This window comes from Panulirus ornatus, chromosome 10, assembly GCF_036320965.1.
Source record: "Panulirus ornatus isolate Po-2019 chromosome 10, ASM3632096v1, whole genome shotgun sequence".
NCBI classification, from domain to species: domain Eukaryota; kingdom Metazoa; phylum Arthropoda; class Malacostraca; order Decapoda; family Palinuridae; genus Panulirus; species Panulirus ornatus.
The window spans coordinates 8,921,115-8,932,464 of record NC_092233.1 but is presented as its reverse complement, the minus strand read 5'-3'; the positions used below and the strand labels follow the sequence as shown (position 1 = coordinate 8,932,464).

The following is an 11,350-nucleotide window of genomic DNA, read 5'->3' as shown; positions in this document are numbered from 1 at the left end:
TCCATACCGTTCTTAACGAATCCGGATTTAACAATATCGTCTAATCCGGATTCCTAATCACCAAAAAAATGAATCCAAATAGAAAATGATTGACTGTAAGTGTTGGGAGAGTTGTGGCTATAACACAGGACACGAGTACTACTATTATTCCTCGTGTGAAGGAAGATATACATGGGTATATGTGTTTTGAAGGGATTTATACTTGTTTTTGAAAGCCATTAACTTAAAGGAAACGACATTGATAACGAGAGAAACTTACATAAAGGGCTAAACACGTGAGAAATTTATTACGTCTCTCCAGCAAACTGCGATGAAGTATTAATCGAAGAGCTCCCTAAGAAAAGCATTGCTCTCCTAAATATTGGGTGTAGCTCATGTATGATGTATTTTACACAAACTGAAATACAGACACTTGAAAGAGCAGGGAGTGCTGTAAATAGATTGATTTTGGGAGCGCTAAAATGGATGAGGAAGTGATAAATAAGGGAAACGGAAACCTCGATAATGGAGGCTAGATATATGAAAAGGTAAATAAAGTCCTCGCAATATTTCTTAAGGGAATATGAAATTTATAACCTTGAAACAATACCACTAGAAATGAAAAGAAATAGAAATTATCTTTGGGAGATTGTAATAGAGTATAGCTACATAAAGAATAAGAGGAAAATATGATAATGAAGGTAGAGGAATGAAGTAGTGGGAAATAAAAATCAACATAGGTTTGAGAATCTGTAGAGAATGGAAAAAAAGATAAATATATAAGAGGGAAAGGGAGATCACTGTTAATGATCTGTTGTAGAATAGATACCCTGCCATTAATGGATCAGAATAGATTCAATGGAGACAACGTGTTTGTGGCGGAGCTGGTTGGAAGATCTACGGCATTTCAGTCTGTAGTGCCTAGAATTAATAGGATTGTTGCAGATCTTATTTATGATTCACACTCGCTAAAACATCATGGATATCATCTGCTGCTACATAGCTCACCAACCAGTGTAAAACCATTAAAGTTTCATCCAGTCTGGTTGACAGTTCAAGGTCATAGATGGAACACTAGCATGGATGACATTGTCGACTAAATACACGTCCCTTAAAATTAATCTCGAGTTCTTTCAGATTTTTGTTCCTAGTTTTTAAATCAGGTGGATGACGTTGACAGGAAATAGTTCTACACGTAATGTGTCACCAGAGATGCAAATACATTACGCAAGAAGTGGTAGACAGGATGTGCAAAATAAATATGGGTTGAGTGTAAGGGTTGTAGATGGTTGCAATAGATTAAGCAAGGAATCAGAGAACACTTTCAAGATATTTTACTTGATGCTATAGAGTTGTAAAGATGGGAATCCACGAGTGTTACACTCACTCCCCATTCTGAACAAATAGTCACGTATACATGCACCCACATATCAATCTATCATGAACCATCAGTACAGAGGTGGGTATGTTCTGAATATCTTTTATTTTCGTCAACCAGGTGGCTAGGTGGGGAAGAGGAAGGGTTTGGACAAGGTAGGATCATATGTCTGCCTGCGGGGTAGGTACAATCACCCGAGTGGAGACATTTGCCATCTTACCTGCTATTAATAAGTCCTTGCGGGAGGTGTATTGCACAATGCTTTAAATCTAGTTTTTTTTTCTTCTGAAGTTTTCAATGTAGCGAGACGACATATTGGACGAGAAGTCTTATACTTCTTGGCCAAGCAGAAAATACTGTAGTTGGCGGTTTGTCAAGACGAAAACTGTTGATGTTAATGCAAGGACTTGAATGAGTCCACCCTTGATTTCTCCGCTGAGCTGGGAATGGACATGTACCCTCATTGTTATGTGCTGTGTGTTGTCATGCACTGGCCTGTGACTCAGGCGCCCCGGACCGTTCAACCCACAGCCTATAGTAACACGGAGCGGGTGTCTGAACTAGCGTCATTAGTGCCAAGTTGCCGAAATCAATCTGAACATCTGGAGATGAGTATATATTCAAGGAACCAGAACCAGATGGAAGTGTAAGATTTGTCCTGTTTGATTCACATGTGGGACTAAGCCTAGTTGAAGCCCGACTGTGCACAAAAAGTTAACATATAGTCGATAGCAGATATGACCAGCCTACTCCTGCAGCAGGAACTTGACCCAACACCTGCAGAGGGACAGCAGTCCTTGCCTCACCTGAAGGAACAGGTGAGAAAATAATGAAAATTTCTACTCCTACTATCACCATTAGCGCTAGCACCATCACTATCACACCTCAGTACCAAGAACATCACTATCGCAATTGTGCCAGGTATAGTTCACCCATCCCTCCCACCATCACACAATCCATACCTTACATGCCTCACTTTCAAATAATGAAGGAAATGTGCTGTAATATTGAGATTTTTTTACTTTTATTTCAGTGTTATATGCTGTTCCTCCTACGGGCCTTCCCTCCCCCACCTCTCCACCTCTGGACTGTTTTTGGCGTCGCTTCTGTAACTCCCCCTACTCCCCCCCAACCCCGAACAACAGCCAAGTGGCCGCGCTCCTGGTCGGAAGCTATAAAACCACGGGCGGAGCTGCCATTCAGGGAGTCAGCGGGTAACTCTGGTGAAAGTAACGATCTCGTGTTGTATTCATCCAATCACCAAACATGACAATTATCAATCCCCACTAAATCTTTTATATTAAGTCATTGAGATTCAAACTACTAAATGTAATGTTCAACATGGGTCCTCTTCTATTATACATGTGCATGACACTGTCTTGAATATACATTTACGAGCGTCTTGTCAACATAATACTGATATCGGAAACAAGAGAAGCTAAGAAAAAGAGAAATGCTGGTGGTCAGGACTCTCGTCACTATGGCAGGTTGGTAGAGAATTATATTCCTCTATATACTTGAAAGATTATAGTATGAAATACGATCGTCTGACGGTGGCAGGTGTCATTTCTGTGAACACTAGATATATCGGAGCTCACTGACTCTGCCAGGTGTCATATCTGCAACATTAAACGTATCAGGGCTCACAGACTGCCAGGTGTCATATCTGCGACATTAAATGTGTCAGGGCTCACTGTTGATGTCACCTGTATATATATATACTCTGTGCTAGGGGAGCCCAGGTCTCCTGACAGGCACCCATGTCAGCTCAACTGTCCAGGGGAGTTCTACAGACGGCACGAGGTAAGTCACCGTCCTCGGACAGAGTCAGGCGCCCGTTTTAAGACTCGAGAGGTAGGAGGATCCTGACTGACCCCCCCTAGTTACATGGTTCATATTAAGTTCTCTGAAGCCTTTCCGGTAATCACGGGGTGGGGGGCCATGTATCGTGTGTAGTACTTGTCCCTCTCTTTAGTGTGAGACGTGGCTGTGAGCCAAGTGTGACGATCACAACATTTCTTTTTTTCCAATTTTCTAGTTGTGGTGGTGTGGGTGTCGGCCCAGGAGCCATCGTCACTCTCCCAGCCGCAGCAGGAGCCAGGGCCACTGACATTACTGCAGCCAGATGGCAGGCCCACGGCCCAACCCAGTCTCTTAACAACACAGCTACAGTTTCGACCTGGTCAGGTGCCTCTGGCGGCGGTGGTGTCACAAGATGCTGCTACCGACCAACACACAACACCCCAGCCAGTACAGTACCAGAAACGAGGCAACGATGACCAGCAGCAGCCATCCGTACAAGAAGAACGAGAGCCAGAGCTCTCAGCACTTCAGTCTGGGGATCTGCAAGAGCCACCGCTGGCTCCGCACCGTAGCCAGTCGTCGCGGCCGTCCCAGGCAAAACCACCGCAACGGCGGCAGCAGCAGCAGCAGCGACACACCAGCTTGCTGTCCCAACACCTGCAGACAAGAGCACAGCAACAGCAGCAGAAACAAGCGAACGCTAACAGCAGTGGACGGCTCTCTAACCTTGGTAAGGTAAGGATGTATCTTCATTGACTGTCAGTACTATAGTTCCTACGGCAGTTGGTTCGTGGACCGTGTGGCTTGTTGATCCTGGGGGACCAAATGTCTTCAGTGGTACTGATCTCGGGCTTGGCCACGTCTGAGGAGGTCAGCGACAAGCGCGGGGACTCTTTGAGTGTTGACGGTGCCTCAGGGATCACCAGCAGAACTTGTCAAAGATCCTAGGTTGGATTAAGTTCAATTAAGCTAACATTGATTTAGGTTAAAGCAAAGAATTGGGTAACTGTGGGTACTAGTTATGCATAGAAGTGGTCATGGATTAGCTTTGTAGAACTACGGAACCTCTGCTAAGAAACTAACTTTCTATTTTTTTTCTAGGGACGTGTGTTGACGTCTACCCGGCTTTCCAGGCAGAGGCAGCTTTCCAGTCGTATTGACTCGCCGCGCACCGTCCGTCCTATTACCTTTCACGTGGGCGGCCACTTACGAGGCCGCTACCGCCGGCCGCCCTCCCGCAACAGAGAGGGTCGCCGAGGCCACAGCCAGCAGCAGGTAACCGAAAGGTCACGACCCCGTCCTCGGTACGTCCGACCACGATTTTCAGGTCAGCGTCTTGAGTTAGCTTCGCGTCGAGTCACTACCTCCGTCCCTGCTGGACCCAGGGGCCACTCTGGAGTCAACACGACAACTTCAGGCCGTGCTACATCCAAAAGCCACTCTGAAGTCACGACTTCAGTCCCTGTTAGACTCGAGGGCCACTCTGAAGTCACGACTTCAGCCCCTGTAGGACCCAAGGGCCACTCTGAAGTGTCTACTTCAGTCCCTGTTGGACCCAAGGGCCACTCTGAAGTCACTACTTCAGTCCCTGTTGGACTCAAGGGCCACCCTACTGGTTCAGATCAGTGGATCCCCAAGCCTGGGCCGGGGCCCACTACACCAGAGCCGTTGTCTGGCACCAGTCACCCACCCCTAGCTCCCAGCACCATACCTTCGCTTCACCGTATCAGGCAACTGTTTACACTGGCGAGAGAAAGAGTCAGAGGAGCGGGTGCCGTAAGGAACGTGACCGGTGCCTCCTCCAACAGTGAGGACCCGGCCACAACAGAGGCCCATCGTCGGTACTCTTCCTCCTACTCTCGGATGGATCATAGTGGAGATACTGAGGGCCCAAGATATACCCGGCCACTCGCACGGCTTCCACCCACGTCGATGACCACGCACACACCTCTGAAAGATACGACCTCGGCCACATCACCAACTGCCCCAACACCAACAACCACCACATCCATACTACCATTATTGAGGACTACACCCACATCTCCAACACCAACGTTCACGCCTTCGTCTCGACGTGAGACACTGCAACCTCCACTTCCAGTGCCTACAGCCTCGCCCCCATCATATCCAAGAACCAAGTCCACAACTTTAGCCCCTGGTACCACGTCCACATCCCCGGTGTCAGTAACTTCATTCATCCCTCCAGCTCCAGCGACCACTGGTTTAAAATCTACAGCACAGATAATTCCAGCATCCAGTACTCCCAAAGCTCACGTTCAAGTAGATGTGCCTTTAGCAACGCCGTCGACCATCAACACAGCAATAACTCCATCCACAAGACTTTTCTCATTTCCTGCAACTGCCAGACCGGCGGCTGTGGGCATCACTAAGGCAGAGCCCAAACCTCAAGTCTTCAAGAGTCACGTCGTGTTGTCCCCCACCACGACCCCTCCAGCCTCCCAGGACCCACGGCTCAGCCCTGCTGGGATCGCCTTCCTCAAAAAGTATAACTTACTGGATTACGTCGGTAAGAACAGTCCCCAACAGCCGCCATCCCTGGGAACATTCCAAGCCCCTGCTACTGCCATCCCAGCTGCCACTGGCCTAAACGCCCACAACTCCGACTTCTCCAGCTTGCTCGGTCTGGGGGATCTGCCCAATCCTGGTAATCCCGGAGGCAATTTGGGCTTTGGCTCTAGTCAGGGAATAGGTAGCTTTGCTGGCGAGTCAAGTCAGCTCGGGCAGCCGCAACCTAGCAGACTGGGTGGGCTAAACTACCTCGGTCTCTTGTCTGGTGCGGGTCAAGCGAGTGGAGGGGGTCAGGCTACCTCGGGCAACAAGCAAGGGGTGGGTCTCGATTTCCTGTCGGGATTCACCGGTCTTGGGCTGGGAGGCCTTGGGAATCTAGGCAGCTTAGGGAACCATGGTAGTTTTTCCGTCCCGAGATTGAGTCTAAGGGGAGGAGGTCCCAGTGGCTCTGGGGATGGCCTGGGTAGTTCCAGTGGAGCTAGTAGTGGTGGTCTGAGTGGACCTGGTAATGGTCTGAGTCGATCTGGAATTGGGTTAGGTGGTTTAACTGGTTCTCAAGATGGCCAGGGTGGTTTAGGAAGTCTCAGCGGATTTGGAGGTGGGCTGAGTGGTCTGGGTGATATTGGTTTAAGTAGTGGTTTGTTGAAGGGTTTAGGTGGTAGTGGTGGCGATGCGCATGACGCTGGGTTGGGTAGTCTCCTTGGCAGCGGACTGGCTGGTGGTCTTGGGGGATCAAGAGCGGGTCTTGGTGCTTTTAAGACGTCTTTAGGTAGCCTGGGTGACGCTCAGCCAGGGAAGGTAGCGTCACAGGTGGCGCCCTTAGCTTCCCTTCCGCCCAGCATCTCCTCCCCTGGGCCACTAGCTGCCGCCCTACCGCCCGAGATCCCGCCAGCCGCCCGGAATACGGGTGTGGCTCCGCCCGTACCACTCGCTCCGGAAGGCGACACAACCCGAAGGTAAACTTCACTAGGCTATAATTTATAAGCAAGAGACTATACCTGTGGGTATTTTATAAGACTGTATACTATAACGTTTCTAAAGAAATAAAAGCTAAATGAAATGTGTTTTTTCTCTGGATTGACGTGTAGGTGACGTCGTAGTCACGGTGATGGAGCGTTAGTGGAGTCGATTTCTGTGCCCTGGCTCAGACGCAGGCGGTTATTATGGTAGTGGTGGTGGAATGTCATCAGGAAGGGTCATGGGATCTGCGTCAACACGACTATACAAGAACATTAACTGCGTTAGACTTTTGTTTAAAGAGCAATTGGTATTGTGACACAAGAGCTGATTCCAAGATGTCCCAGATGTTTGTTATCCAACTTTCCCTGAAAGAACTGATTCATTTGTTCCTAAGTCTGAGACAGAAAGAAGACACCACAACATTACACACATCAATTTTGTTCATATAGCTGCAGGTTCCTGCTGACGAGGCTGTCTGTAAAAACATGGATTGTTGCTTAAATGAAGATGCTTTACATTTCTCATCTCAGTTACAGTATATAGGAGATGGAATATTCAGTATTGTAACGATCTGCACCGTTTCATTTCTTGTGACGTGACGATTGCTACTGGCCATGGGTACGGATATCCAAGCTTTAGTTTTATTGTTACAGCTTCTAGTCAGTCTTGGGAAGAAATATCCAAGCCTTAATCTTCCCATTCTAGGTTCTCTGGATAGATCATTCGTCTAGCCACAGGTGACGCAGCTAATACAACATAATGAGATCTATCAGACATACCGTCTGTACACTGCCACGAAGGATGTAAAATGGTTCCGGGCATCAACACTTCTGAGTCAGGAGAGTACTGTAGAACTGCTGCTGCTGTCTACACCCTACTGACACGGAGGATATAAAGATAGTTCTGGGCATCAGTTCAAAACTCATAAGGCAGGAGGGTTGTACTTCCCTGGTGGCTGGTGCTCTGTTAACACACAAGCGCTAGTGTTACCGCGTTTACTTTTTCATGTGGAAAGTTCCAGTAACGGACAGCCAGCCAGAATGCCTTTTAACTCTTAATAGCGGTAACCCCTCTCGTGTTATCCTCCTTTGCATAGATTGAAAAAAAAAAAATACATTGGTGCAAAAAAAAAATACATAGGAATAGCAGCTTAGAAATGCACAAATAACGCCTGACACACTACCTTTGATTGGGGGTGTGGTGGGAGGCAGAGAACATGGCTTTGGGTAGTTTGGCAGTCCAAGTTCCAACCTACTGCCATTTTCGATGGCAGTCCATCCAATAAAGTCCTCAGAAATTCAGCAAAAACCATGTCTTCTGTCACAAATATTCGGTTCTTGTGTTATTTCAATCTGATCTACTATAATCATATGTATATTGGATGGTATTCATGGAATTCCTTCAACATTTATAAACTAATTGAAATTATCACATCTGCAAGCTTAGCCTTTGTTCATTTTCTCTATCTCCTATAATCCTTAGATATGGAACTTGGAATTTCGTCCAAAAATAACATAAAACGTTACATAAATACTAGACATGCTAACGACATTATATTTTCCAGATAACGTACTTAGAAAGTAACAAAGGAGTGTATCCAACGTAATTTCCAGCGACCCGTATTATTCACCAAGTTATGACAATAATCAAAATGACAGTGGGGCGTTTATTGAATAAAGTATAATGTGGAACATATTGCTGTTGATACCACTCCTCTTCATTTATCGATGATTAGAATTTTAATTTCAAAACTGTAAACATAACGTCCAACCTTCATACGTCTGGCAGTCACATAAAGAGCAAATCAGTCAAGTGGACAGTTTGAACGAGATGATAGTAACGGCTCATGGAATTTAGGTTTCAACCTGCAGGTATAATATTATTAGCATACTATTGTAGCTGATTGCATGACTTCCTATGATGATGTATTTTGTACTTAAAGACGTTTTGATAAGTATATATTTAAGGATTTTTATGAAGCAGCCTTGTGTCGGGGTAAGGCCAGAGGCATTCAAAAGGGAGGAACATTCTATTTGTTCAATTTTACGTTTTACGTGACTATGACTTGTAACCAGTTATTACGTTAAGCTTTCGTTCTACATGTTACTTCCTTATAGCCTCCGTATTTCGTTTAGATACTGCCAATGATAACCATTACAGAGTTCGGGTAAGCAAAGCATTTTCTTTAGCTATGATAGTTCTTTTCAAACATTTTTCGTGTTCTATATACTCTGAATCATGTATGATGAATGGCGCCTTCGTATGTTGAGTTAAAGGCACAGAAAAGTAGAGGCCAGAGTGGTATTCCCTTCCGTTTGCCGCTGTGCTTAACATGTCGCTAAATGAATTTCTCACGTGAAGTTGAGGGATAAAGCGGAAATTTTAGTCAGTTTAGGGGAACGAAATAGTGTTGTGGCCTAACATTATTATTATCATTATTATCATTATTATTATTATTATTATTAGTAGTAGTAGTAGTAGTAGTAGTAGTAAAGGCGGAGATGGAATGGCCTTTTTCAAGACATTTCTCCATCCATTTAATACCTTATTTTTTTTCCGGCGTGTTGCAGGAGGCAGAGCGTAGTGGTTTTCAACCATTTTTCGTAATGCCATTTATGCTTATTTTCTGGCACCCCTTCTTAATTCTCCATTAGTATAGTTACCACAAAAACACATACTAAAGGGTTCAGCAGTTGAGTTAGATACAACTGAATGTGTGAAAATCAATCTTGAGGAGTGACTATTTTCACGAGATACCAATTTGTCATTGCAACTTCAATGAAAAAGTGGAAATAAATCAACAGTCTTAATTATATATGCTGGCAATACTAGTACATACCAATTGTATATCAATAGCTGTAGCAATGCAGTCAACATAACTAACGAAAATCAGTCATGTCTGTTGAACAGAGAGTACTGTAAACACACAAAAAACTGTAGAGCAGGTACTCATATTCTCCAGTCTACATGTATAGGACTATAGGTATTAGTTTATATCACATTCTGTATATGCCAGTACACAAGAATGGGCTGTTCATGTAGTAAGAAATTTCTTTGCTGTAACGATAGATAATTATGATGCTAAGACTGTCAGGGCAGGGCCAAAGAGTTAATACCTCTGGGGCACCACCCCTGGGCAATGCTGGTGAACGATTTAATAGATTTAGGCTGCCAATTGGCTAGAAATACACGGTTGAGATATTATAGAATTGGGAGGTCATAATTGTAATTAGTTCATGAAGAGCTTAAAGTCAAGGTAGGGCTGGTTATTTCTATGCTTCGGATAAGCACTTGAGTGTGGAACGTCTTCACAGAGTGACGTATATAGGAAGTTTTACAGAGTAGATTTTATGGTTTATAGATAGGGCGTTTAGTGATGATTATTTGAACATTACGTGATGAAGTTAAACGTTGGTTATATAGTAACTGACATATACATAACCAAGAGAAAACTAAGCTATTTGCTAGCTTAGCTGTGCATTTGTTTTTGGATTGTTTATGACACTCACGATGGTAGCTTTAGGACTGTTCGTTTATCTGTCTGTGGGATCACTGGTGGCCACCAGAGATAGTCGAAGCCCTGATCCCCAGACCACTGGAAGGTAACAGCTTTATCCTTTCATTTACTTTTCCACGAGAAGTGAGGGCTGGTACGCCGTAGGGAAATTCAAATGGTAGACTACTGTAAGTTTGCTCTTACAGTGAACAGGAGTGAAAGTGGTCGGGCTATTGTTCCATGGGTCCATTCTATTGCCCTAAAACTGGCCAGACTCTTTACTGAGGCAGCATCAGCCCTCCTGCCACCTTACCTTTGTACCGAGGCAGAGAGTGGAAACTGGAGCGAACAATGTGGAGTGTGAGGCTGGCTTCCAGCCACACTCACCGATCCTCCATCAAAAGGATCTGCGGCGAAAAAAAACAGAAAGTTTTCTTTCGATGTTGATAGTTTCCGCGTCGGTTCGCTGTTGCATGACGGTGGACATCCTTGTGGCCGGTGTCATGTACCTGGATGGGGTGGGTGTAAAGGCGGCCCCAGGGTTGGGTGTTGCAATGGGTGTAGGGGTGGATGTAGGAATGGTTGAAGGGGGCGCGTGTAGGAATAAGTGTATGGAGGATGGGTGTAAGGGTGAGTAACGCACTCGACCGACGATGGGTACCATATAGAGGGGCCAGACTGGTTGGGTCAGTGGTTGCTCAACTCGCGCGTGGGAGTCACTATGCAGTATCCACCTGTCTTATTGTTCTCTCTTGGTGACGGTCTCACTTAAGTTAGCCATTTCCTCAACCTCTCCTGATCTCTGCGCAATGATCTACATCTCCTCCTTTGTGGGTTTCCTCAAGCAAAATTCCCGTGTTCTGGACATAGACATTTGTTGTTCTGACGTCCTTCATGGCTTTAGTTTTACATTGTTACCACTTGCCTAATGTGTCACTGCAGACACCCGCTCCAGCCTCCGCTGTGTGCCCCGTGGCTACGTCTTCGACCAGGGCGGCGGAGGTTATCCCATCAACCCGGCAATGGACACACGGGTTACGGTGGAAGATTTTCTGCTAACGACATCGCCAACAGAGTAGCGGTAGCAGCGCAGTCTTTGGCTGCGTTGCCTACGCCTACGCTGCCGAAGAAGCGCTTGGCTTTTCATATCGCACAACAAGCAATATGTACGGCGGATGTCGTCAATGATGCAGCATACGCCCAGT

General features: G+C 45.8%; 1 protein-coding gene across 1 annotated transcript; it reads left to right on the top strand.

Annotated features, from left to right (window-relative positions):
- The first annotated feature begins 2,481 nt into the window (after positions 1-2,481).
- Positions 2,482-6,743, top strand: LOC139750779 (uncharacterized). The gene is made up of 3 exons (XM_071665511.1): positions 2,482-2,844; positions 3,396-3,895; positions 4,262-6,743. Exons 1-3 carry the CDS (start codon positions 2,811-2,813, stop codon positions 6,647-6,649), a joined length of 2,922 nt encoding a protein of 973 aa, XP_071521612.1. The 5' UTR covers positions 2,482-2,810; the 3' UTR covers positions 6,650-6,743.
- Positions 6,744-11,350: the final 4,607 nt, after the last annotated feature.

Bases quoted from the DNA above. Each gene is read 5' to 3' on its own strand.
- LOC139750779 (XM_071665511.1), top strand. From the start codon at position 2,811: ATGCTGGTGGTCAGGACTCTCGTCACTATGGCAG. The intron at 2,845-3,395 runs GTTGGTAGAGAA...CCAATTTTCTAG, and splicing joins GACTCTCGTCACTATGGCAG to TTGTGGTGGTGTGGGTGTCG. The intron at 3,896-4,261 runs GTAAGGATGTAT...TTTTTTTTCTAG, and splicing joins GGCTCTCTAACCTTGGTAAG to GGACGTGTGTTGACGTCTAC.